This window comes from Rattus norvegicus, chromosome 12, assembly GCF_021556685.1.
Source record: "Rattus norvegicus strain SHRSP/BbbUtx chromosome 12, alternate assembly SHRSP_T2T, whole genome shotgun sequence".
In the NCBI taxonomy this organism is placed as follows: Eukaryota; Metazoa; Chordata; class Mammalia; order Rodentia; family Muridae; genus Rattus; species Rattus norvegicus.
Genome location: NC_141545.1, coordinates 12,114,980 through 12,142,673, shown reverse-complemented (window position 1 = coordinate 12,142,673; position 27,694 = coordinate 12,114,980). Strand labels below are relative to the sequence as shown.

Here is a 27,694-nt window from a genome sequence, read left to right as displayed (position 1 = left end):
TCTTTATGATGAGCTCACACAAGTGGCCCCGCAGCTTTCTAAGTCACAGCATTTCAAGGGTGTAACTCACAGCACAGTTGAACGATGAAGCAAAACTTAACATTTGCACGCTAAGAGATATAAGCAAGCTTGCTTCCTCCTTGATGACATCGTGAGGTGCTTTTTCACGTTGTTTAAGGTGCTGTTGCGATGTAAAGAGAGCAGCTCTGATCCGGTAAACCACAAGGTCACCGACTTCTGGCCCTAAGCATTTTTCTGGTCTTTAGCATCCACGTTTGAGGTATCTTTGTGTGGACATACCCGGTCTCTGCAGGCGGCTTCTCTCCCCGTGTCCCTTTAAGTTTCAATCGGGCCTCATACAGATCAGGATACAGAGGCCTGGAGGAGGGTTGTGCTGGACATGAGATAGAGAGACAAGACGGTGTCTAGGACACCCCTGAGTGCACAGATATTCTGAAGAGACTCCGACCAGCTCAAACACAGTGGGCATGGCTCCGGCAGGCCCGGTCCTTCTCCCCGTTCCCTCTGCATTCCTAAAACCATTAGATCACATTCCTGAGGCTAGCCCCTGAGGTCTATCCCTCTTATTTGGCCACTTCCTCCTCCTGAGGCTGACCACCAAGGTCCAGCTATCGAAGTACTGAAATCCCGAAATCGAAAGCCCCCTTTGGTTCTCCTGATTAACGCGCCCAATCAAACACCTCATCCTAACACAGGGTTTCCCCTTTACCTTTATAAACCGACATTTTTCTGTTGGCTGCATCTGGCTCCTCGCTATCCAGAGGCAGTCCGTGTCACCTCTGGGACAAATAACCATTCCTCCTCTCCCTTGTATCCATCCTTCTTCCTCATCTTGACTTTATTCCTTATCCCTGCCCTCTGTCCCTCTGGGGCAAGTAAATCCCCTCTTTGTGCTGAGAACTTAATCTTGAGGTGTCTTGAGCCATCTTCCGAGGTCCCCACATTTTCCTAACGATGCAAGTTGGTCACTAAAATATGATAGGGGACACCTGGAGTTCCAATCAACTGCTTTCCTCACACTCTGTGACACCATCCTTGCAGTGGTTCAAATAGCATGCATTCAGGACAGGAGAAGAGTTAAGAGCACCTCCAGTTCTTGCAGTGACCCGAGTTCGATTCCCAGCACCCACATCAGGTAGCTCGAAATCATCCGATGGCCTCTTCTGGCCTCTTCAGTCACTGGCTCATGTGGCACTCATTTGCACTCATAATCACTTAAATAAAAAAAAAAAATACCTTGTAGGAATGCTCAGAAAAGGTAACAGGTCTGTCTTGATGTTAGCATCAAGCTGATAATAATACCCATCTTCCTTTTCCTACTGAGACCTAAATTGACCGTTGGACCCTAATATGAAATCACTGTACAGATTTTTTTCTTTTACAATATTATTTTAATTGTGCAAACATCTGGCTAGGATATTCTGCTTTTTGCCACATTTCACATCGCTCCCGTGTCCTTTTAGCAGGTGACACCAACTGGGATTCCTACGCAACTACCATGAAGACGGCATTCACACCTAAAAGAGGGATAGTGCCCGATTTAATACGGTAGGTGTCTGCTTCCGTCACGACGACAAACCCATTGCAATCTGACTTCGCCTTCTATCAATCCAAAACAAGTAGAAATAGCAACCGGAAACACTAGTAGGGCAGTATGCATTCCTCCACGGATCTCGAGAATCCATCTTTCAAACTTCAAGGCCAGACTTGCTATAAGGAAATTAGAAAAATCACCTACTGGTTCTTCTCAATGCCACTGAGCACGGTGGGTCGGTAGAGACCCGTGTTGATAAGTCAAGATGAGTTGAGGGCCTCCGGTGGACCATAGCAGACAGGCAGTGCGGCGACAGTAGAGTTGTTCAAGGGTATTTATCGCCACTAGCACTCATGCTGTCCTGGAAGCTCACATAGCTCCCTCTGTGCTTCCTTCCCTCTTCCAGTTACTGCAGTCAGCTTGCAGCTTCTCCCCTAGACTCCTGCGAGCTAAAGGCTGTGGGCTTTCTGCCCCCTTCTGAGATCAGCGGAGGGAAAGAGTCTCAGTTATGTTTCTGTTGCTATGACAGGAATAAGAGTCGATTTAGGCTTACGGATCCAGAACGTTAGCGGACATATGTGACAGCAGGCAGCTGGAGCAGGAAGCTGAGAGAGCACATCTTCAGCTACAAAGCCGAGAGGGCAAACCGGAAGTGGGCTGGGCTCTAACTCTCAAAGCCCTCATAGCCACAGAAATGAGCTTCCACCAGCTAGAATGAGCCTCCTAAAGGTTTCATAACTTCTCCCAAACAGTGCCACTTAGTGTTGAAACAACCAGAGCTTATCCAGGACACTGCTCATCCCAACCACCACAGTGGATGAGCCGCAAGGACGGCAGCCCTGTCTTTCATTGTGCTACTGATGGGTGTGAGGTCAGCAGCGAGCGCCTACGCGGCACGGGCTTATTCTGTAAACCCATTCCGCTTGCAAGACTCTGCTAGCCCTTGTTATCCCTGCGGCCCAGGAAGGCATCATGCCACCTCGGGCTCAGTTTTACTGCGACAGAGGGAGCGTCTCCCAAGTTAAGCCACTAACAGCAGTAAGGTCAAAGAAGTTATTTATTTTTATTCAGAGACGAACGAAGTGTTTGTTAGACCTACAGCAGCTCACAGCTGCAGGATTCTCAATGTCTGAGTTACTGGACGTCCCACTGAACGGGGGAAGTTACCACTGTCCCCTACTGAGGAGTATGGCAGGTCCACGGGCACAGATAGGTGTCCAAAGAGGGACCATTTGGGATGAAATAGAAAGCCAGAGATATTCAGTGACTTTCAAATTCACATTAAAAAAAAGAAGAAGTTTTCATAGCCTCAAAGAATACTTCTAGCCCAATCTAAATACCAATGTTTTAAAATAAAATTTTAATCATTCTCAGTGGAGACTTCAAATGTCTTAGCACATTAATATCAACTGGGATCCTTTCCTAGTTCATTTGCTTGGCCACGGCTTTATATGACATATGACTTTTGAAAAATGAACTCTTTTTGATGATTTATTTCATTCCTTTGCTGGTGCTGTTGCTGCTGCTGCTGAAACCCAGAGACTTAGGCAAGCAACCTACCCCTGAGCCACAACCCAGCTCTCATGGTTGTTTATTCACTTATTTATTTTTGATTAAAACTTATATACATGTGTTTTTGCCTACATATATCCCACATGGGTGTATACGGGCATCAAATGAAGGCAGTACCCACAGGGGCAAGAAGAGGGCGGTAGATTCCCCGGAACTGGTGTTAACAGACGGCTGTGAGCCACTGTGTAAACGCTGGGGAACCAAACACAGGTCCATAACAGGAATAGCAAATGCTCTTAAATGCTCAACGACGTCTTCCGTGCCCCTTGGTTTTGGAAGCAGTCTTACAATATAGCTCAGGCTGCTGTGGAACTACCTACACAGCCCAGTCTAGCTTCAAATTCATGCTCCGTTGGTTACACCCAAAGGAGTAAATTTCCTTCTTTAAATGCTTCACTCCATTCAGAAATGCTCCCCCCTGTTATTTCTCACTCTTTTAAATTAAAATATAGTTATTTTACCTCTTCCTTTCCTCCCTTCAACTCTTTCCATCTAAGCCCCGCCCCATCTTTCTCTAATTCACAACTCCTATTTAATTGTTGTTCCATGTTTATATGGATGTGTATTACATGTATTTGTTCCTAAATATGAAAATATAACCCGCTTAGTTCATATAATGTTGCTTGCTACGTACATGATTTCAGGGCTGACCGCTTGGCATTGGAAACCCATTGGTGCGCTCTTTCCTGGGGAAGATATTTCTCCCACTCTCGGTGACGTTTAGCTGTCTGCAGTCCTTTGCCTGCGGTTGAGGGCCTATGAGAGTCCGTTTTTCTTTCCGTGTTAGCATGTCTATTGGTGTCATCCATGGTCAGTCTTGTTTGGGCAGCCATGTTGTTGAGACTTCTGGGTGTAGCTTCGTTGGCATTTCTAGGAGATGCAAGTTTACAGCAAACTCCCTGTCCCTCTGGCTCTTGCAATAAATCTTTCTGCCCCCTCTTCCACCATTATCCCTGCGCCTTAGGTGCAGGAGTCGTATTGTAGACGCACCAGCTGGGGCTGGGCACCACGGGGCTGGGCACCACGGGGCTGGGCACCACGGAGTCGCTTGTTCTCTGTATTTCGATCGGTTATAGTTTTCTGTAATGGTGGATGTATGTTGCAAATATTTCACTGACAAGAGGTGAGATTTACACACAAAGATGTGTAGCCAGGACCCACAGGGAGAGAGGACAGGCAGTGTTTGTGTTTTGGGGTCAGAGTAACCTCACTCGATACAATCTTTTCTCCTCCACCCATCTACCTACGAAACCCATTGTCCTTTGCGGCTGAAGAGCAGACATATTTAAAGCTGTATGTGGAGCATGTATACACCGTGGAATACTTCCATACGCCAAGTGTGGTATATGTACCACGTTTTCAGTATCCATTCTCCGATTGAAGGACATTTAGATTGTGGAAGCCATTTATCCATCACCCTATTATACTTCTTTGTAACTGGATGTTATAATAGAAACTAAGTTGCAAGCATTCTCTTTAGAGTTCAGTTATGAGTTATTTTAGCACCCAATTGCTCAAAGATATATATAGATATAGATATAGATATATATCTTCATTTTATATCTATATCTATATAATGAAGTTAATAATTAGTAGATTTAAAGTAATTTTGGAGGAACTACATGTTGATGAGATAAAGGACCTCATGCACCCAGCCTCCTGGGTTGTGATTTTTAGGATGACAGGTCACTGGGCATCAACCGCCTTCTGCTTTTGTTTTTTTCTCCAGTGGACCAATGCTAGTGAGGCTAAAAGTCGGCCATCTATGAACGAGCAGATTGTCAGGGAGATCCCGTGCCAGGAATTCATTTAGAGATCAGGAGGAGATTGTTAATGACTGATCCACTGGTGACTTGGTGGGGAACCCATCCCATTTTATTAAAAACAAATGGCACAGCCCATCATGCATTAGTTAGTCCCCGTGTCGCAGATGGAGAAGTACACAGTCCACCTGACCAGACAGCTCCTGGGTTATGCTGATTGTTCTTCCGTGTTAACTCTTTAAATGTCACCTAACTCAGGACGGGCTTGGAAAACAAAGCAGGAGTTTTGACAAATGTTTTTAGATAATTTTTTTTTTGGTTCTTTTTTTCGGAGCTGGGGACCGAACCCAGGGCCTTGCGCTTCCTAGGTAAGCGCTCTACCACTGAGCTAAATCCCCAGCCCCTAGGTAATTTTTTAAATGTGTTTTTACTTTATGTGTGTGACTGCTTTGCCTGCGTCTATGACTGCATCCCACATGCTTGCCTGGTGCTTGAGGAGGCCAGAGAGGGTGTCGGATCCCCTGGAACTGGGAGTCCCAGACGGTTGTGAACCCACGGTTGTGGGTGCTGGGGATAGGACCCGGGTCCTCTGCAAGAACAGCCGGCGTACTGACCACTCAGAAATCTCTCCAACCCTGATAGAACTTTTAAAAGAAAGGCTTTTAACTATCACAAATTTAAATATGTTTTTTTCTCTAACTCTTGGAACTAAAATTTTAATCTGTTCGGTTTATAAGGTCTCTGAGTATTTGGTAAAGGCCATTTTAGTTGCCAAAGATGCAGAACTAGTCTTATTTCCTTTCAGGAGGAAATCTACCTACTCATTAGTAAATGCTATCTTTTAGGAATATTTTAAAAATTGAAAAAAAATTCTTTTTGTGTAACATGCCTTTAATCGCAGAGGCGGGTGGATCTCTTTCTCTCCGTGAGTTCAAGGCCGGACTGGTCTACAATGTAAGTTCCAGACTGCACAGGGCTACCTAGTGGAACCCTGTCTCAAAGCAAATAGTTGATGCCCTCTAATTAAATGCGCTGTTATGCAAAACATTGTGCTAAACTTTGGAGAATAAATAGCGACTGCACTTAAAAGTCAGCCAGGCAGGCAAAGTGGCTCCTGACTGGGAACCCAGCACTTAGGAGGCTGAGGAAGATGGCTGGTTTGAAGTCAGGCTGTGCCACATAGTAAGACTCTGTCTTCTGTCTCTGTCTCTCTGTCTCTCTCTGCTTCTCTCTCTGTTTCTCTCTCTCTCTCTGTCTCTCTGACTTTCTGTCTGTCTCTCTCTGTTTCCCTCTGTCTCTGTTTTTGTCTGTCTCTCTGTCTCTCCCTCCCTCTCTCTCTGTCTCTCTGTCTCTGTCTTTCTCTCTGTCTCTCTCTGTCTTTGTCTTTCTCTCTGTCTTTCTCTCTGTCTCTCTCTGTCTCTGTCTCTGTTTCTCTCTGTCTGTCTCTGTCTCTGTCTTTGTCTCTCCTTCCCTTTCTCTCTCCCTCCCTCTCTCTCTCTCTCTGTCTTTGTTTCTCTCTGTCTCTCTGTCTCTGTCTCTCTGTCTTTCTCTGTCTCTCTGTCTCTGTCTTTCTCTCTCTCTGTCTCTTTGTCTCTGTCTTTCTCTCTGTCTCTGTCTTCTGTCTTTGTCTCTCTGTCTCTCTGTCTCTCTCTGTCTCTGTTTCTGTCTCTGTCTGTCTCTGTTTCTCCCTGTCTCTCTCTGTCTCTGTCTCTGTCTCTCTGTCTCTGCCTACCCCGTCTCTGTCTGTCTCTATCTCCCTGCTGTCTGTCTTTCATAAACAACTTCATTCATTTATAGCACAAAAGGATGGACTACATAGCCGTGAACGTGACAAACTGTGATTCCACTAAACATGAGATTAAGATGCCCGGTTGGACAATGGACGCTGACTGGGAATCAAGTAGCACACGATTCTCATGAACCAGTTTTATCCAGTAATCTCGAAGCGCACGACGGCCCAGAAAAATCTGGTTATATTTAAAGCGTCGTCAGCAGCAGCTCGTGTGTCTTCCCGAGTTCCGACTCGCATTCCTCTCCAGCTAATGACATTTCCCAGGGATTTTTTTTTATAAGCTGAAAACCACAAACGCTTATCTTTAAATATATGAGGAGAAGAGACATTTAAAGTACCCTATGCGCTCTCTTAGGAGCCTCTCCCTAAAGGCAGATGGACATTTTATGATATTAGGAGACAGGGGGACAGACATCACTGAGCCAGGCTGCCCCAGATCTGGGAATCTGAAGCACCCGGCTCAGCCTGTGATACAGAGGTCCACGTTGTCCTTTACCTGTAGACACCTACCACAGAGGGTGAGCCTAGGGCAAGAGTGGAGCCCGAGTGACAGGGAGGCATCCCTGTAAACTCTCTAATCAGGATTTTCCCAACAGGGCTGGAGAGATGGCTCAGCAGTTAAGAGCACTTGTCTGCTCTTCCAGAGGTCCTGAGTTCAAATCCCAGCAGCCACATGGTGGCTCACAACCATCTGTAACGGGATCTGATGCCCTCCTCTGGTGTGTCTGAAGACAGCTACAGAATTCTCCCAATGAGTTCATTTCTCTTTCTCTCTCTCTCTCTCTCTCTCTCTCTCTCTCTCTCTCTCTCTCTCTCTCATTTCCTGTAATTCAATAAGCTAAAGATATTTTGTATTTCAGCAAAAAAATAATACTTAATGCGTAGCGGTATAAACATCCAGGAGTACATAGTACCAGGTGGCAATGGCTCATGATAATATCACGTGGGAGTAATGCCTGAGGGTGGTGGCTGAGGAATGGTGTCATCTAGTAGTAACATCTAATCCTTGGTGACTTATTTATTGATTATTTCATGTGTGTGGTATTTCATCTGAATGTATGTTTGCGTGAAGGTGTTGAATTCCCTAGAACTGAAGTCACAGACAGTTTTGAGCTACCATGTGGGTACTGAGAATTGAACCGCAGATCATCTGGAAGAACAAACAGCCAGTGCTCTTAACTGCTTTGAGCTGTCGAATGAGTGTGGCAGCCTTTGTTTCAGTGGAGACTGGCACACTGCAGTAGAATATCCAGGGCTGGTGAGATGGCTCAGTGGTTGGAGCACTGGTTGCTGTTCCACAGGACCTGGGTTCTGCTCCCAGGACTCACACAGAGGCTCACAACCACCTGTAACTCCGAATCTCGGGATCTGATGCCTCAATAGGTGTCAGGCTTGCACCGATATCCTAGTTCACACGCCTTTCCCTTTAACCTACAGGAATATCTCTCTAGAGAAATGCTTTCATTCACCAGCTATTCAGATGCATTGGAATGATCTTTGTAATAAGAATATGCAACTCATAAAAATCCCTCAGACACAGCTTAGATTGCTATTCTCCATTTCACTGTATGTCTTCTTGTGATTCTTGTCCTAACCTAAAGAATTGATTTTATTAAGGGAATCTGAAAATTCAATAACATCTGGCACCAAATCTTAAATCAACAAATCTTCTTTTAAAATTGTATTAACACACAAAACAATTTGACATGAATATCATTGTGGGATTTTTGTACTCGATCTCTTTGAGGTTCTCAACATGATAATACCTAGACTCCCCTGGGCAATGGGTCTGGGGTGTCCCTGGAAGGGGATTATATATAGAGTACATTGATGGAGGTAGAAAGACTCATCCACTGTGGGTGGCACCATTCCCCTGGCTGGGTTCCTGAACTGTGTTATGGAGGAAGGGAGCTAAGCATTCATTACTCTCTGTTTTCTGGGTGTTGGTTGCTATATGGCTGCTGGCTTCAGGATCCAGCTGCCACGACTTTCCATGAGGGCAAAGGAAATCCTTTCTCCCTTCAGGTTTTTGTCCCTGTATCTGGAAAGGACACCAAGACTGCCCCTTTACTCTAATTTTTACCTTTTGCTTTCATAGTCCAAAGAGCACCAGAAGATTAGGATATACTTACTCTCTTAGTGATCCTATCCTGAATGAAACCCAATACCATGACGAGTATACCTGGAAATTACGTCCTAAGGAAAACATGCTCAAGCTTGGAACTACAAGAGGAGTAAGGAACCAAAGAGCTCATCTCGGTCAAGTAAGATAATAGCTACTCATCTGCTGGATGTAACACTGTCTTAAGCCTGTAAGAACCTTGCGGAGTTTGCCCATCTGTCTGCAGTGCTCAGAGGCATGTTCCTGCTTGGACTGCCTCCTCTTTACGGTCTCACGCACCCCTATTTCTAGTCTCCAGAGTTTAGAGATCTTAAAAAAAGCTGAGATGATATTAGGGTGATATAAAATTACCTCCTACGGTGCACACAAGTCAGCAATGTTTAGTACTTGTCTGTTATTCTGCTCCCACCACCTCCCATTTTGAATTTTCTTCATCCTAGAAGGAGACCCCGCCCATTAGAGTTGTTCTTATTCTCTGTTCTCTTACCCTCACACCCACCAATCTGCTTTTAAAAAAGATTTATTTTATGTGTGTGAGTGATTTGCCTTCACTGGGTGCACCATGATCATCCCTGGTTACCAATGGTTGTGAGCTTCCGTGTAGGTGCTGGGATCTAAACCCCGGTCCTCTGCAAGAGCGGCCAGTGCTCTGACCACTGAGCCACCTCTCCAGCCCCTCCCCCACCCACTTTTGATCTTTATGGTTTACCCATCGTGGATTTCTGTTTGTTTTGTTTTTTGTTTTTTTAAGGATTTATTTATTTATTATGCACACCGTAGCTGTCTTCAGACACACCAGAAGAGGGCATCGGATCCCATTACAAATGGTTGTGAACCACCATGTGGTTGCTGGGATTTGAACTCAGAACCTCTGGAAGAGCAGTCAGTGCTCTTAACCTCTGAGCCACCTCTTCAGCCCCATCGTGGATGTTTTATACGAGAGATCATGTAGTGTGATGTTTGTGTCTGGTTTCTTCCAGTTTGTATAACTTTCTGGATTTCTCGTGTTATACAGCATCAGGACTTTTCACAGTTAAGTGACACTACACAGTGTGCCACAGTTTTCCCACCCATTTATCTATCCAGTGGTCTCCCTTTGGGCTGTTCCTACATTTTGGTTACTGTGCATAGTGCTGCTATGAACGGGCGTGCACAAGTGCCTGAGGCTCCGATCATGCTTTAGACACTCAAACCTCCTCCTTTTATCGTTGTTGCTTCTCTTTAGAATTCCCTCTCCTACCCAAGGGGAGTTCAGCCCAGAGAGCTACCTCCAATGGCCTTCCCCAGTGGATGGAAGCGACAGGTCCTCCTGCTGTGTCTTCCTGGCACTGTCCTGTTGTAAAGGGTTTCATTTACACAGCTGCCGTCTGGGTTGGAGCCACCAGGGGGCGTCCGGCAGATGACGAGGTGGTAGAGTGGATGCCAGTGATGACTAAAAGGGAAGAAGGGAAGACAATATTCACCTTTCTGACCTGTATGTGTGGTGCTGATGCCGCAGCCTGGGCAGGAACCTGTGGAGGACTCTGTGGTGGGAAAAGGCATAGGAGGGGATGGGGAGACGTATGAATTGGAAGTCTGTTTGCAGGAGATGAGTCAGGGGATCTAGCCAAGAATCAGAAGAACATACACCAGGCAACACTTAATTTGTCTTCCCATGGCTCCCATTGGCTCAGCCACTAAGAGTCCTTGATGCTCTTGAAGAGGCCCAGGCTCAGTTCCCAGAACCCACGTAGCGGCTCACGACCATTCATAATTCCTGTTCTAGGAAACTGGATGCTTTCTTCTGGGCTCTGAAGCACCAGATGTGTACATACATACATACACACAGACACATACATGCAAACATGCATGCATGCATACATACATACACACATATATGCATGCATGCATACAAACATACATATACACAGGCACATACATACAAACATACATGCATACATACATATATATGCACACATATGCATGCATACAAACATACATACACATTGTACACACATATACATGCATATATACATACATGCGCATACATGCATACATGCATACATGCATACACACATATGTACACACATACATACACAGAGACACATACATATAAACATGCATGCATACATACATACACACAGATACATACATATAAATATACATGCATACATACATACACGCATACATGCATACATACATACACTTGTACACAGGAGATGAAAATAAGTAAATCTTTTTTTATAGCAGGATTTCTTCATGTATCCCTTGCTGTCCTAAAACTTGTTCTATAGACCAGGCTGACCTCAGAGCTCTGCCTGTCTGTGTCTCCCAAATGCTGGGATTAAAGATGAGTGTTGTCGCACTCTAGCCTCGATAAATACATCTTAAAAAATTAAAAGCAATGCAAAATAATTTGTTATATTTACTGTAAGTGTATATATACACATACAGATTTGAAATTTCCCTTTATCTGAAGTATTACTAATGACTTTAAATGATTTTTATATTTTATGTGTATAGATATTTTGCCCATATCTGGTGCACATGGAGGCCAGAAGAGCATGTTAGACCCGGAAACTGGAGTCACAGGTGTTTCTGAGTTGCCATGGGGGTGATGGGAACCAAAGTGGTGTCCTCTGGAGGAGTGGCGAGCGTTTTAAATGCTGAGCCATCTCTCCAGCTCCCAATTAAGGACTCTCACTGAGCCTCTCCTGAGCCCAGCACTCGGGAAAGTTCTCAGCCAACAGGAGCTAGCGCATCAGGTGTGTGTGTGTGTGTGTGTGTGTGTGTGTGTGTGTGTGTGTGTGCTCGCGCGCACTCCCAGCCAGTGCAAGCTCATGTGCCAAACAGTCATTTGTGTTCTCGGTATTAGCACCAGACTGTGGACACTGTTAATCACTGAGTCTCAACGGCTGCTACCCTTACACAGAGGGAAGCAACGTACACCGTGTGGCTCACTCTGCCTTGCGCAAACACCACTGATAGTCTATTCTAATGTCTCTGCCTCCAGTCTGTGTTCTGGGGGCAGACACTTGCTAAGCAGCAGGACGAGAATCTGTCCACACGCGCGCGTTACACACACACACACACACACACACACACACACACACACACACACACACACACACACACGAAGTCTACAATTGTTCTCTGCAGCAGATAAATCCCAAAGGGACGGAGGGCTACTGCCAAGCACAGGCCCACAACCATCGTGTCGAATTTTGAGGTACTTCCGAGGAGCACTTGACTAGCCAGAGGGCAAGGGGAAAGCTTGTAACAGCGGGGCCGTCCTGCCGCGCTCCATGATAGGCAGACACCGCATGCGTTCTTGACTCCGCGCAGTGGGCCTGAGTGGGTTCCTACTAAATCTGTGCTTACGTTGGCAGGAATTCTTTCCGTGGGATCTCCCTAAAGGGAAAGAGCCCCCTTCCATGGAAGGGGTAGAGAAAGCAATAGCCAATCAGTTTGTCTCCCGGACCAAGGCAGACTTTGTGGACCTGACTCAAGGTAAACATTCCTCCTTCCCCTGGGCGTGTGCCTGAGTCCCCTGCAGCTGTGGTAAGCGGCTCGGAGATAGCCTTTCTCTTACAGGAACTCCCAAGTGTGGGACAAGAAATTCTACCAACAAAACCAGTCCATTATAGAAAGGTACGTGCTGTAGGGAGTGTAGATGGCTGGAGCCCTGTTCAGTGGTAGTGTTTGCCTAGAAAATGGAAGGTCCTGGGATCGAACCCTTAGCACTATAAAGCAAACAAGCAAATACATAAATGTATGTTGCTATGAACAAATCTATTCCGATGGAATGCAGAGGCCAGAAAAGACTTCCATTAGCCAGGAATGGTGGTAAATACCACATCTTTGGACATGAATGCAAGAGGACTCAGGCATGTACAACGTGACATATGTAACAAGACTGTAGAGGTTTGCTACACATTACAATGCTAAATAGGGACCCCCAAGGGCTGGTTGCCCCCAGGGATGAGGAGATCCTCACATATACCAAGTGATGCTATGTAACCTCGCTCCTTAATTTAAAACTATTGGTTGAAATAAAGAAGCTAACAGCCTATAGCTGGGCAGAAGAGAGAGAGGTGGAGTTTCAGTTCCTGAGCTTGGGGTCTAAGGTACGACCATGAAGAGAGTCAGAGAGAAGGTAGAGAGAGGAGAAGACACCATGGGGTAAGGGATTGTGAGAACTGACCACGAGGGCTGGCTAGTCAGAGTAGGAGTGACCCAGGCAGAGTATGGCAAAGTCATATCTCAGGGTTGTAGTCAGGGAAATGGGTATAATGGCATAGAGGGTAGATATCTGCCCAGCCCCAGTGCTGGTTAAGGATCATTATAAATACAACAGTTCTGCGTTGTCTATCTGGGAACTGAATGATTAAGGCAGGGTAGGAAGCCCCATTTGAGGTTAATTACTACTGCAACCGACTGTCTCAAAACTCAAAGCGAGGACAAAGCAAAGAGAAGGGCAACGGGGAGGGGAAAGAGAAGGGTCGGGGGGGTCGAGGCAATCAGGGAAGGGAGGAGAGGAAGAGGAAGGAGGGGATAGAAGAGGAAGGAGGGGATAACTGGGAACAGGAGGAGGGGAAGGAGCGGGGAGGGAAAAGAAAACCAGACCTCCCTTTCCAGTCCCAGTGGGTGGTGAGGAGTTATCCAGGCAGAGCTGTGTCCAGAGATGCAGCTGGCTGGCAGCTCATTTAAATGAGTGATGGGGGCTCGTGCTTTGAAGAGATTACTTGTGGAACCAGAAGGCTAACTAAGCACAGGACCACTGGGATTCCAAGAGCAGGGCTGGGAGAAGGGTTGAGATCTTCCTGGCTGGTGTGCAGACTTTCGGGAGTCTCCTTCTTTTCCCAGTCCAGTGTCTCGCCCTCACCTTCTCGAGACCTGGGTACACAGCCTCCTTTGACTGAGTTTTGCAGAGAATAACCGTGAGTTAAGAAAAGTCTCAGGACTGGGCAAGCATTTTGAGTCGCTCCATCAATGTGTGATGTTTTTATCTGAGTTTGTTACAAGGAAGCGATTTTTATATTAATTTTTTTTTAAAGGAAGGCCTATGTTTTCTACTGTAGCAGGTTACTGCTACGTGAGCATTGTTGCCTGTGCCTATCCTCACAGCTCAAGGCTTGGTCCTCAGTGGGTGGAGTTATTTTAAGAAGTATTTGAAACTTAGGAGGTAGGGGCCTGGCCAGAGGAGGTAGGATCAACAGGCATGGGTCTTTGAAGGGCAGATCTTATCCGGACCCAACCCCTCTCTGTTTCCTGGCTTCTGGGGGGTAAGGATCTTGTCTCCACCGTGCCCTCTCTGCTATTATTCTCTGCCTTACCAAGGCCCAGCAACAACGGAGCCAGCTGACGATAAGCCAAAACCTCAGAAATGATAATTCAAAATAAATCCCCTCTCCTGCAAACTGTTGTCAGGAATAGGCTCACAGTTATGACAGCTGACAAGTCCAGTGAGCAATTTGTAAACAACGGTTTTGCTCATGGGACCGGAGGCTCATGGGTCCTAGATACAAGGACATCTGCCCAGGGCCTTGGAGACCTTAGAGGACAGAGGCTAGAGATGTTGGGTCTCCCCAAGGCTGGTATTACAGGCTGTTATGAGTCACCTGACTGGGTGTTAGGAGCCAACTCGGGTCCTCTGTAAAGAGGAGTGAGAACTTTTAACAGAGCATTTTCCCAAGCCCCTCTTATCATGGGTTCTTGTCTTTTGGCGTTTTGTTTGTTTGTTTGCTTGTTTGTTTGTTTGTTTGTTTTGATCTGTGATATGTAGTGTAAGACCCCTCTTCAGAGACCATGTTCACTCATGGCCACCAGAGGGCTTGGTGGCCAGGTGGAGTTTTGGACATACTTGCTGAATGACAGAGTGTATGGAAAACGCTATTTCAGAGTTAGACAGTTGTGAGATCAAAGGACAATGTTATCTGCACATAAACATCAGGGCTACAGAAAGGCATTGGGTCTCAGTGTTCTTTAGGGAAGGTGTGAGTTTCTAGTCTGCTCAGTGTAAGCCAATCGCCGTTGCCCTATGTATGGGCAAAGACTTTCCTAAATCTCGGATTTCATCCATTCCTTGCCTTTTTATAGCTCTCTCTTGGTTCAGGATACCAGTGTCTTTCCTCGGATGGCCTCTTACCCGGCTCTCTTCCTTGGTGGGTCAAAGGGGTTCTATTAATGCGCAAGTTAATGTCAGCCCTATCTTAAAACCCCTTGGGGACACCTGTTACCCTCAGGATGAGAGCTAAATGCCTCTGCTCTGGTGATTTGTGTCATGTGATCCTTACCTCCTCTCCACTGTTCTCCTCGTGGCCTCAACAATCGTGGAGAGACTACTCAGCTTCTTGTCCCATAAATGGTCCAGGCCCCTGCTCCCTCCTCCTGTCTATACTTCCCATAGTCTTCCCTCCTCCTCAGGGCTTCTCTTTTGATCTGCCATCGAAGGCTAGGCATTGGCTTCATTTCCATCCTGGAAGGTTCTCAGATTCTCAACTCAGTGGCCAGTGTGTGTGGGGGGGGTGTGCGCATGTGCATGTGCATGCACGTTTGTGTGTGCCCTCATATGTGTGTGCATATGCACGCACACGTGTGAGTATGTGCTCACATGTGTGCATGTGTGTGCGTATGTGTATGTTAGTGTGCATGCATGTGTGCACGTTTGTGTGTTTGTGTGCATATGTGTGTACATGTATGTGCACAAATGTGTGTGTGTATATGCTAGTGTGCATGCATGTGTGTGTGCACATGTGTTTGTGTATTTGTGTGCATGTGTGTGTATGTGTGCACAAATGTGTGTGTGTGCACGCCCATGCGTAAGTGCATATGCTCCTGTTTGAGTGTTTCCATCATAACAATGTGTAAGGATCTACTGCATCCTGCTGTTCTATCCTGTGTTCCTTTAACAGTTTAAGCTTCTGAGGACTAGAGACCGTGTCTTGGTTTTGAGTGCTGACTCACTGGTGAGTTAAAGCCAATGAAAAGAAGCACTGAAAAGCAGCTGTTGGCACATTCAGACTTGGCGAACTTGGTTTTGGTGGATTGCATGTTGGGGCTTAGAGAACTTGGCTGGCTGTTTGCATGTTGGGGCTTGGAGAACGTGGTTGGCTGTTTGCATGTTGGGGCTCATCAGTGGTGCTAATGATTTTGCGTGGCCATCTATATTTCCTTTCAGACCGTGCCTTTCTGCAGAGCCTTGCTTAGTTTTGATTTTGAGACAAGGTCTTACTATGTAACCCCTGGTTAGCTAGCCTATAGCTAGCTCACTGTGTAGACCAGGCTGCCCTCACACATGGCCAAGAATCTTTTTTTTCATCACAGTTCCACTGGGGCTCGAATGTAGGACCTTCAGCACGTAAAACGGACGCAAATCACTGCTATACCACAGGACACAAAGAATGGAAGGCTCCAGAAATTTGTGCTCCTCTTAATGGGAGCCAGCATCTTACTGGGGTCAGGGTTGGCATAACTGACTGGTAAGAGTATCCTAGTTAACAATGGAAAATAAACCTGGGAGGCTTACCACTGCGCTTTAAAGAAGATGAGAATTTCTGGCTAAGTGAGGTTTGCTTTTCATCCATAACCTCCCGTCATAGAAAAGCCGGAAGGAGCCAAAGAACGTGAACCCAGAGGATATATACATACATATGGCTGAGGGAAAACTGACCCTCCTCTGTAAAGGGGCCCACCTTACAGAGGATTTTAGTGGGAAAACTCTGAAGAAATAACGACACGTTATTGTCCACCAGTGACAGCGACGCACCTCACCCCTCTCTCAGCGAAGGGGCACACTTTGACCAGCTCATTCCCGGTAGTAGGATGATCACAGCCACTCCAGGCTGCCCAGTTAAAATGAATTGTGATCCGTATCGGGTAATGAATATTTATACCTAGTCACACTGTGAAAAGGTAACCACTGCTTACTCGGCATTCCGATTTAACTGGGAATCTTGCTTCGTAGGACAATTTCAGCCACCCCCTAAGTCTCTCCCCTGGTTTGCTCGCAAAGACTGAGGCCGACCCCGGGAGGGTCACCAGTGATTTCTGTTCCCAGCGGCATGTTCCTAAGGACTCACCTCAGAGATACAAATATCTAGCCATTCCAGAACTACGTGTGGCCAGAGTTGAGCATCGACCCCCAGGTCTGAGAGTGGAGAGTACTCTCTTGCTTGGGGCACTCTGTCCCGACTATACGTCCAAACGCAAGGAGAGTCCGTTGTCATGGTGCGCACTGTAAGCTACCGGCCGAAGTGCGACTCGATGACAAGCTACTCAAACACGACTCACCATGGTAACTGTTGACTTCCTTTCTCGTCCCAGCTACGAAGCCCATGAAAAAATTTCCCAGGTCCCAGGACCGGAAATCTCTCCTGCCCCAGTCTCTGAACACTGAGTTTCGACAAAATTACCAAATTCCAGCTAAGATTCCAGAACTGCACGACCTTAGTTTCAAATACGGATGCTACTCGAGCCTGCCTGCTGCTTCCCAGGGTCTAGGTAAGTGACCTTTGGATATCACAGCTGCATAGGGACCCACTCAGAAGCTAACGCTAGGGCACCGACTTTTGAAAAGAAAGCGTTTTACTGTTTACTGACAAGGAATCGACCTGGGTCTGTCTCTAACACCCATCACGCGGAGACTAAAGTGTAAGGGTCGGGGGTGAGGGAACTAGAACCTGGGGGTCTTTTTTAAAAAATGTGTATGGGTGTTTTGTGTGTGTGTGTGTGTGTGTGTGTGTGTGTGTGTGTGTGTGTGTGTGACGTGTGCCCGAGGAGACCTGAAGAGGGCCTTGGCTCCTCTGGGACTAGATCCAGATGGTTATAAGGTAACCGTGTTGATGCTGAAAACTGAACGTGTGACCCCTGCAAGAGCAGCCGGTGTTCTTAACCACTGAGCCATCTCTCCAGCCCCTGTACCTAGGACTTTGGGTCTGCCCTGGTGCCCAGCGGGCAGAACCAGTGGTGAATTGTACCTACACTGTGGTTGGAAGTTTCTGACGTCTTTGCTACTCTGGTTCACCCTGCCTGGCTCCTGATGCAGGCCTCTGAGTACTGCTTCTCCATCTTCGGGTTCCCACCCTTGGGCGTGAGCCCTGAAATTAAAGTTTGCACAACAGTTGTTTTTGTTTGCTTTTTTTTTTGTTGTTTTTTTTGTTTGTCGAGAAGCAGCCATTGCTGCTGTCTACGGCTTGACATCACCAGTCAATTGGCACAGAAGCCCCTGGCAGACAGTTTTGATAATAGCCATGCAGAATGCTCATACTGCTGTAGCTACAACCTCAGGGCGAGCGAATTCCAGACGGCTACCAGCTTACACCTTACAGAGATGGCACTTCGGGAGCAATGACGGAGTCAGGAGATGCCCTGGAATGACAGATTAGATGGGAATCTCGTCAGACTTGTCAACCGCACAGCCTCAGGTTTAGCTCTCTATCTCAGCAATCCTGATTCCCCATCGCTTTTGGTAGGAATGTTTTTAAAATTTCTGACACCAGGCAACCTCTAAGCCACCTGTTAAGGAAATAACTCGATGGGCTGATGAGATGGCTTAGCTGGTAAAGGTGCTTGCAGCCCAGCCTGATGGCCTAAGTTCAATACTCCTAGGTCTGCTAGATGGAAGGAGAAGACGGACATCCAGTCCGGAGCCTTGGCTCTTGTGTGAATTTCAAGATGGTGGTCTATCGTTTCGGAGGGCTGACTCCGTCCTTGATTATCATGTAGGGCAATGCTCTACACTCCAAGGAGGTGACCTCATTGTTGGATAATCCAACAGAGTTCTTACAGCTGGGAGAATTTTTTCAAAGCTTATACCCCCCGATTCTGTTTCTTAAAGGAAGTTAATGGGTAAAAATCTTCTATCCCATGGGAACCACTGGTGATGCCTCCTAAGTGTTCTTTCTCAGTTAAAGCGGTTTCCAGACTCTGGTTGCTCTCCACCTGGGGGAAACATTGAGGCCTCTTCCCCAACCACGTTCCTTACATCTGACTCCTTAAAAGGAACCGGGGACAGTATTTAAGGTGTTAGTGTTTCACAAAAGTTGAACCACTTATTTTTTTTTTTAAAAAATCATCTTTTTAAAACATCATGTCTTCCTTGTTTAAAAATTATAGATCCGCAAATCCCAGCCTCCACACCACCCAAGCCATAATTCATACCCAACATGAGTGGTTGCGGTTGCCTGCTTCCGGGACTGCTTCTAGCCGGAATGAACAGCACGTGCTTGCTAAGTGGCCATCCTAAGGCTTCCTAGGTCACTCGCAGGAAAGGGGTCTCTTCCTGTGCTCCTCCGAGGATGCAGAGGGGCGTCCAGAATAGAAACGGAACATTTACAATGACCATTTATTATTAAGCAATTGGTAAACCTTACATACGGTGTGTAAGAACTTAAGACACGAAGAGCTGGTTTTATGAAAATGGCGACCACACTGAAGACTTTGGGCCATGTCTCCCATACCTGACCCCTTCCAACCCCCAGCATTTTGGCACGGCCCCTTGTCGTTGGTAGGATGACTAGGTAGCTTCCAGTAGGGCGCTGAGTAGGCGGGGCTCCACTGAGTAGGCGGGGCTCGGGTGTGAGGGTTGTGCTTGAACAGACGTTCTGGGCTTACTGACAACCTATGCCGCCTACCGTGTGTCACTACAGTGCCTTCTGTGCTACACAGTTATATTCGGAACCAGGAACGCACAAAGAAGCAGACCACGTACGAGAGTGACTACGGGAAAGCCTGCCTGGACTTCCTGACGATCCTAGACTCATTCTCCCCGAGTCAAATCCACAAGTACCTGGAAAGTGTTTCCTACAAAGGTAAGGGGGCTCAAGTCACCACTTCATACACTCATTAGGATAGGGAAAGTCTTTCTTTCTATGCTGTTCCTATTGCTAACGAGCTGTTTGCAACAGCTGGAATCAAATAGAAAAACAAAAAACAAACAAACAAAACCCCAAAAGACAGAAACCACTTTGAAAAAAACAATCCCATAATGCCATGCGAATTTCAATGTGTTGAAATTTACTTTCCTCGAAGGCCCACCAGAGATTCCATCTCTGTTTGTTCACACAAGTGTGAGGTGTCTGGTCTCGCCTGGTCTGTGGTTGAGCTGTGTGTGCTGGGATGACTCCCCGTCTCTCAAGCAAAAGTTGGCTTTTATACTGTTGAGTTTTGTTGACGCTTGAGTTTCCTGTCTGGGTGTATGTTTTTTAAGTGTCAGGCTGTTCACACACACACACATGAATCCCTATAGTTCACACCCACTGCACACCAGGTAGAGTGTGACTTGATCATCAGGAGCAGCTCTGGGACGACTCGTCACCCGAGAAAGTCAGCAAGAGGACAAAGGATCCTGAGGAGGGAAAGCCGTCTTTCCCAGAGCCGCCTGTCAGCAGCCTCTGTGTGTGTGTGTGTGTGTGTGTGTGTGTGTGTGTGTTCATGTGTGCATGTGTGAGCATGTGAGCGTGTGTGCACGCGCATGTGCGTTCACAACCCAGTGTGTCAGCATCCACCCAATGTGAATTTCTGTGCACCTTGAAGCTTCAAGAAGAAAGTAAGAAAGACATAGGAAGAGGGTCTGATATAAATTCCCTAAGATGTCTCCTGCACACAACTTTGTGCACACGGCGCTGTGTGAGCAGCAGCAATGTCCTTTTCTGTGCCTGGCTTGTGCTGCAGGTGGCTCCCCGAGTTGCTCAGCTGCTCTCCGGCTGCACCCATCTACCTTACCCTTCTCTGTGTCCTATGAAGCCCCAATCACCGCTCCTCATCTGTCCCATCCTCCCCTGCCACAGAGCTCTAAAACTAATTCTACCCCCACCCCACCACTGCGATCTCCTGCTCCAAACAAGACTGAAGCCCACTGTATGCTGGCACGTGAGTGCCCAACTTTTCACTTGCCTTCTTGCTTTGCCTCATCTTGAATCAGAAGCCTGGTGTTGGCTGGTTCAGCTGACTGGCAAACTCCTTGAGAGCCTCCCATCTCTGCTTCCCAGGGCTGGGATCATTTAGAGGCCCTTGAAATCATGCCTGGCTTTTTCATATGGGCAAGGGGGATTCAAACTCACATCCTTATGTTTGCAAAGTATGTGTTTACTGAGTCATTGCTTTAGCCCTTTATACTTCATTAAGGACGGAAAACAGCTACACACACACATGCATGCACACACATGCACACACATGCACACATGAACACACATGCTCAAAAACACATAGGCACACGCACACACACATACACATACAAACACACACATACACACATGCACACGCATGCACACATGAACACACATGCTCAAAAACACATAGGCACACACACACACATGCACACACACACATGCATGCACACACATGCACACACATGCACATGAACACACACTCATGCTCACAAACACATAGGTACACATGCACACACACACTCAAGAGCACACACGTGCGTACACGTCCCAAGAAGGAGAAACAAGTGTCTGGATGTTGGAGTCAGGGCCAAGCAGCTGCTTTGCCTCCTATGGAGGCCAAAGTGTGTTTCCTCCTGGGATCCTCGTCCTTTTCAACAGATGCCTCAGGGCCAGGCTGTCTCTTCAGGAAGAACCAAGAGGCTGCCAGAAGCCTGCAGCACGAAAGTCCCTGAAGACACAAGCAGAAGCCAGAAAGAAGCCCACCAGCAAAGCCAGGCTGCCTTGCGAGCGCAGGGCTCATTTTACCTTTAGGAGCCACATCCCTTGGCCCCACAGTCGGAGTAATTTTGCTCCCTGCAGAAGCGGTTGGTGTCTGCCTAGGGACCAAGGACTGGTCATACCAGATGCAGCCATCAGACTGGACACAATCTGATTTCCTACACTCTGTACGTGAGCAATCTTGGCCTTGCTCCCCAAGACCAAAAGCCAGGGACTCCTCAACTAACTGCTGTTAACTTGACATCTGTTCTCCTCAGGATAGATGAACTTTCCAGTCAATGAGATTTTTCCAGCCGGTCAGGATTACCTCTTCCAGATACCCCAACAAACCAACAGTTCCTTCTCGGTTCCCCAGGGGATGCACTGGAAGGCAGGTAGCAGGAGGCACGTGACCCAGAGCTTTGCCCGGCTACTGAAGAAGCCACGCCCCTCCAGCTTCGATGCCCTCATCCACGAGTTGGATTTTGGGGAAGGGGCCAACTGGCAAGTAGGAGGTTCCCTTAAAGCTTTTATGCAGCCAACCTCCTGTCATTGTCTAGTGTCAGAGATGATACGAAATGCCAGTCAGCTGTGGACAATGCCAGAAGCATTTTCACAGTGGGGGTTCGGCTCGCTTTCAGACCGAAGAGACTGAGATGTCTCAGACTCGGTTATTACTGGCTTCGCCTTGGATTGTCTCTCGTAAGTAGCCAACTTTTGTGGAACAGACCTGGGCAGTGGTATTTTGATGGAAAGAGAAAGACAGGGAAGGAGAGAGGGAGGGAGGGAAGGAGGGAGGGAGGGAGGGAGGGAGGGAGGGAGGGAGGAGGAGAAGGAGGGAGGGAGGAAGGGAGAGAAAGGAGGAGGGGAATGAGAGAAGAGAGACAGGGAGGGAAGGGAAGGGGAAAGGAGGGGAGAGGAGGGGAGGGGAGGGACATTAGTCTTCCCACCTTAGTAACACGGGAGTCAATGTGAAGAGCAGACAGGCTGAGGAAGGGAGAGGGGGAAGCGTGGAGCTGGTAACTGAAGCAGAGAGGCACCGAGAGCAGACCTCTGTGTCCATGAACTCTCCTTTGGCACAGCTTGGTACGAACATCTCTACTGTGAAATCTGAAACCCTTCGAGCACCCACGGAACCACAAGTGAAAAATTCCACACCTTACTTCACACCAAGTGTCACGGTGAAAGCACACAGGCATGAGAAAAATGTGCGTAATTATCCCGGGCTTGCGGATACGATTCAGAAGGGAAGCCGGTTGTGTTTGGACTCGGATCCAATCTCCAAGAGACCTTACCATGCAGACCTCGCCCATGTTCCTAAATCCAAGAGAATAAACTTGAAACATGTTGAGGTCTGAGCCATTTGGAACAAGGATGCTTAAACCCATATTGAGTGTGTTTCAAGACGCTTGGGACAGCGTCCTGAGTGGACAGGCTATGTTTTTTTCAGGAGCGGATAGCTCCTGCATACGTCATCTGCTGGTAAACTGTCTGCCCACTCTCCTCCCACTTGAGCGGTAGAATTATCTTAAACCTAGTTTTCTGCATTTCTTTTCAAGCTCTGACTCCCTGGGTTTTTTTTTTTTTTTCTTCCCTAGCATAAAATTCATAAGGTATTTTGGTTGAGAGCATAGGCTGTTCTTCCGGAGGAGCCAGATTAAATTCCCAGCATCCATCTGGCAGCCCCAAACCGTCTTTAACTCCAGTTCCAAGGGATCCGAGGTCCTATTCAGACCTCTGTGGGCACTGCATGCATGTGATGTGCAGACACACACTCAGGCAGAGCACCCACAAACATAAAATACATTTATTTTTAAAAGAATGCATGCGGGTTGGGGATTTAGCTCAGCGGTAGAGCGCTTGCCTAGGAAGCGCAAGGCCCTGGGTTCGGTCCCCAGCTCCGAAAAAAAGAACCAAAAAAAAAAAAAAAAAAAAAAAAGAATGCATGCATTTACCCACCCAGAAAACTTCATCGATTGTCTATAGTGCTAGCTTACTATAAATAAAGATAAAAAATAAAAATAAAGCGTTTTCCTATCGAGGAAACGCTTGTGCAGAGTAGAAAGACAGAGAAGTATAATGACACATGCCATCATTAAAGGGATCTTTGACTCTAGGAAGGGCCTGTAGGAGGCGCTGTTAGCCCCGATCCAACGTGAAGGAGAGATGGGCTTTCTGGTCAATGTAGTCCTCGTACCAAGAAGTGACAGGGCTGCTCCAGCAGAGGGAACAGCATAAAGTCCAGAGGACACACATCGGAACGACAGAAACAGAATATTTGTACAAAGGGGGACTAATCAGACTGCTGTGTGTGGTACGGGCTGCATGGTCCAGTGATGGCCGTCTGGAGACGCGGTGAACAAGATGGCTGCCCAAGCCAGGAAGTTCATCACTCCCAATCGGGGACCGCATTAAGCCCAGACATTCTCTGGAGAATCTTGGAGTCCGTGGAGGTCACGGAGGTCAGCCCAGCGTGGCAGCAGCAGAGACAGACACCCCCATGTCGGCTCAGGTTGAAGTATTTACCCGCAGGCTGCTTTCTCTTTGTATTTCTCTTACCCAGGTCGTCCTTTGAAAGTGCCACCCACATCGAGGTGCCACCTTTACTCGCCTTTCCATGAGTTGGTGGTCATCTCGGGAAGCACCCCAACAGACAGACAAGTGTGCCCCAGAAGGCCTAGGCACAGCTGAATGCAGTCAAGCTGTCACTCAGGGTCAAGCACCACAAACACGGCAGCCGGAGAACAGCTGGTGACGTTTCCACAGCTTGACGACTGTTTGACGGACACTGGGTCGTCTCTTTTGGCTTATAGGGACTCTGCTTGGTTTACCCTCGCATGTCTTCCTTGTGAGAAGGACACTTATTGCTTGCATACTTCAATATAAACTCCAACACTACTACAAGCTGACGAGGACCAGGCGGGTGGCAGCAGTTGGTGATGACCCAGAACATTCAGAATTCCCACATGCCAGGGAATATCAAGTCGTGGAATCACTCTGGGAAAAGCCCTGATGGCACCTTACAAGGTTAAACATATGTCTACGTCATGACTTAATTCCGTCTCTGGATATTGGCCCTCGGAAAAAGAAGGCGTACAGCCACGAAAGGACTTGGATAAAAATACTTAAACAGTTTCACTCATTAATATCACAGAACTGGTCCCCATTTCCGTCATCAGGGGGAAAAAATGAAGCGTGATATTTTAACAGCTTGGCAGTAAAAGGGGAGCTCCTTCCGGATGTATTAAATGAGGTGTCCAAACTCAAAAGACGCTGAACAAAAAATATTGAAGATTAGCCTCTGTGTGGTTCCGTTCATTTGAAGGTTCAAAGCAGGCAAATTTCATCGGTGGTGAAAGAAACCACACCAGAGGCTGCCTCTCGACAGCAGCCTTGACCGGGAAGCCTCGAGAAGGACCTTCAGGGTGGTGGGAATAAACTTTGTCTCCAAATGGGTGTGGCTCGCCTGTGTACGAAAGTCAACTGACAAACATTGCTTGTAAGGTCAGTGTGCTTTGTGTGGGAGGTACATGTGAGTTTTAAAGGCAGAGACTGGGATGAGGGAAGGTATGGGGCAGAATAGGAATCACTCAAATAGATGTAACAGTAGAGAAAACCTAACACCCCCTCTGCACTGTTGAAAGAGACTGACTGTGGTATCTCGCAAAGGAACATGAGCACAAAGTGAAAGTAGCCTGGGAAGGTCATTTGTTTTTGTAGAAAGTGTAGGCCAGGACCTAAACTGAACTAGCAAGGCCAAGATGGCCTCTGTCTCTGGTCCCTAATACAAGGAGACCTGGATGTTCCTCATGGCCATGGTTCAGCCTCACAGCCTACTCCTGATCGGAAAGGGGCATGATGGAAGGGAAGGGAGGACTGAGCTACTCCCGGCCATCAAACTCTGGGAATTCAGCAGGAGGACTTGTCCATGAATGAAGTTTTACCAGTCTGTTAAGAATTTTGAATTCCAGGCTGGAGAGATGGCTCAGTGGTTAAGAGCACTGACTGCTCTTCCTAGAGGTCCTGAGTTCAAATCCCAGCAACCACATGGTAGCTCACAACCATCTGCAATGGGATCTGATGCCCTTCTCTGGCATGCAGGTATACATATACATATTTATGTATGGTACATACATAATATATAAATGATATAAATATATACATATTATATACATTAAATAAATTTTAATTTCTTTGCATAAACGTTAAGGTGGGAGAAACCTATGGTATATTTCTCCTTGGTAGGCTAGTAGTATTTGATAGAAATAATTTTTCTTAACACTCACGCACGCACGCACGCGGCCTTGATCTACCAGCCTCTGCTGGCATTGTGACATTGAGCAAGAGGATCAATGCCGGATGACAGTTCTGGGAATTCAGAGTTTCACAGTCCCAGTCTGTATGAATGTTATCAAGGTTGAACAGCTATGACTGTTCAGAATCACACGGGACTCTGCTTCACAGATGAGGAACCAGAGGCCGAGCTGAAGAGCTTCCCAATGGTACACAGTTATGGCTCGATACAGCGAAGCCAACCCATGTTGGGTGGGAAGAAAACAGCCGTGACTTCTACAGAGTGTTCAGGACAGGCCCCAGTTTTCCTCATCTCTGTAGATTACTATTTAATTAACGTCACATTAATATGTGACCACACACACACACACACACACACACACACACACACACACACAATGCTTAGTGCTTCTCACAATGCAAGGTATGGTGACCTGCATCTAGAGAAGAGAGACAAGCGAGGGGCATTCCTGGACGTGGTGTCACACTTGGAAGGCAGAGGCAGGTGGATGTCCATGAGTTCAAGGCCAGCTTGCTCTACAGAGGGGGTTTGGACAGACAGACATGTGCTTCCTCCTAGGATTCTGCTGTTTCCTAATGAAATAGGGAACCTCTTCTTCATTCGCAGACCGACAGATTCTAGAGCGCTTCATCCATTCTCACCGTGACACCGAGGCACTGCCAAAGGAGAATGGAAAACAAAGTCACAGGAAGAGACCGTGAGACCGGTGGACAGAGGAAGCTTCAGTCGTTTTCTAATAATCAAGAAATAATAATAATCAAGAAAAATAGGTGAAATTTCTCCAAATATATTGTGCTAGTATGGACCTGCATGTTCTGATTTGCTAAAGTGGAAGGATTTAAAGTTCTAATCTCGCCCACCCCCCATACACACACACATACCTGTGTCTCGAAGGTTTAGATACCACATCTTTCTTTTTTCTTTTATTTATTTTTACAGCTTTTGCTTTCAACCTTGAGTTCCTCTTCAGAGAAATTTCAGCTTCCCAATAGCAAAAAAGTTCTTAAGGACATTTCCGTGGTTGATTTTTGTTTTGAATGCTAGAAAAAACAATCTTCACGCTTTGGAGAATTCATCAAAGCTTCCCTGTATGTGGCTATTCCAGTATACGATTAATTTATATTTTTATAAGCATATATGAGAAAAAGATTCATTTATGTACTTCTGAAATCCTTATTGTTGCCTTAACAGTATTCTTGAACTGTCGAGTCTTGAAAAAGATATTTTAAAACATCAAACAATAAATACGGTCTTATTAATCTCCCCATGCATCTTTGGAATTTATTTTCATACATTTTTTTAAATTATTTTTTATTTTATGTGTATAGTTGTTTTGCCCACAGGTATATAGCGCTCCCCACGCAGGCAGTACCCCAGAAGACCAGAAGAGGGCGTCTGAAACTAGAGCTACAGACTCAGCTACCACGTGGGTGCTGGGAACAGAACCAGGGTCCTCTTAAAAAAGCACCCAGTGTTTCTCACTGCAGAGCCTTCTCTCCAGCACACTCTGCTTTATTTCTGACAGCCCAGATTATGTAAAGACTCTCCCCTGCCTTTCTCATTACACCGCCCTTTTTAAAGCTTGGTAATTGCTTTCAGGTTGAATTACATTTGGATCACAATTAAAACACCACACCTCCTTGTTTTCTTTGCTTCTACTGCACACGCCTCCCTGCCTCCATTTCAAGTCTGTTTCCTCCCTCTATTAAAGATTCCTGTGTGGGGGTCTTCTGTCTAAACATATATTTGACTATATACATGCTTGATAGCCTGGAGGGTCAGAAGAGGGCAACAGATCTTCAGAAACTGGAGTTATACATGGTTGTGAGTCACCGTGTGGGCGCTGGGAACTGAAGTCAGGTCCTCTCTGTGAGAGCAGCCAGTGCTCTAACCATTGGGCCACTCCTCCAGCTCTCGGTCTGTTTTTGTCTCTTGCTTTCCAGGCCTTT

At 46.8% G+C, this 27,694-nt stretch overlaps 1 protein-coding gene across 7 annotated transcripts in view; it reads left to right on the top strand.

Moving 5' to 3' along the window:
* The window catches only part of Tex26 (testis expressed 26), a 38,106-nt gene extending 11,091 nt beyond the window's left edge, over positions 1 to 27,015 (top strand). Inside the window, exons 2-7 of one of the 7 annotated variants that reach the window (XR_015634114.1) lie at positions 1,485 to 1,569; positions 8,781 to 8,946; positions 12,173 to 12,293; positions 17,109 to 17,285; positions 19,452 to 19,594; positions 26,352 to 27,009. Coding sequence is in view for 5 of the 7 variants with exons in the window: in NM_001134603.1 (NP_001128075.1) it covers positions 1,485 to 1,569; positions 8,781 to 8,946; positions 12,173 to 12,293; positions 17,109 to 17,285; positions 19,433 to 19,594; positions 26,352 to 26,446 (806 nt within the window). In the remaining 2 variants the exon portion in view is untranslated. Of the gene's footprint in view, positions 1 to 1,484; positions 1,570 to 8,780; positions 8,947 to 12,172; positions 12,294 to 17,108; positions 17,286 to 17,696; positions 17,908 to 19,432; positions 19,595 to 26,351 lie in introns of those variants that run through there. The other 6 variants (XR_015634115.1, NM_001134603.1, XM_087579113.1 and 3 more) reach the window with 6 other exon arrangements.
* Positions 27,016 to 27,694: the final 679 nt, after the last annotated feature.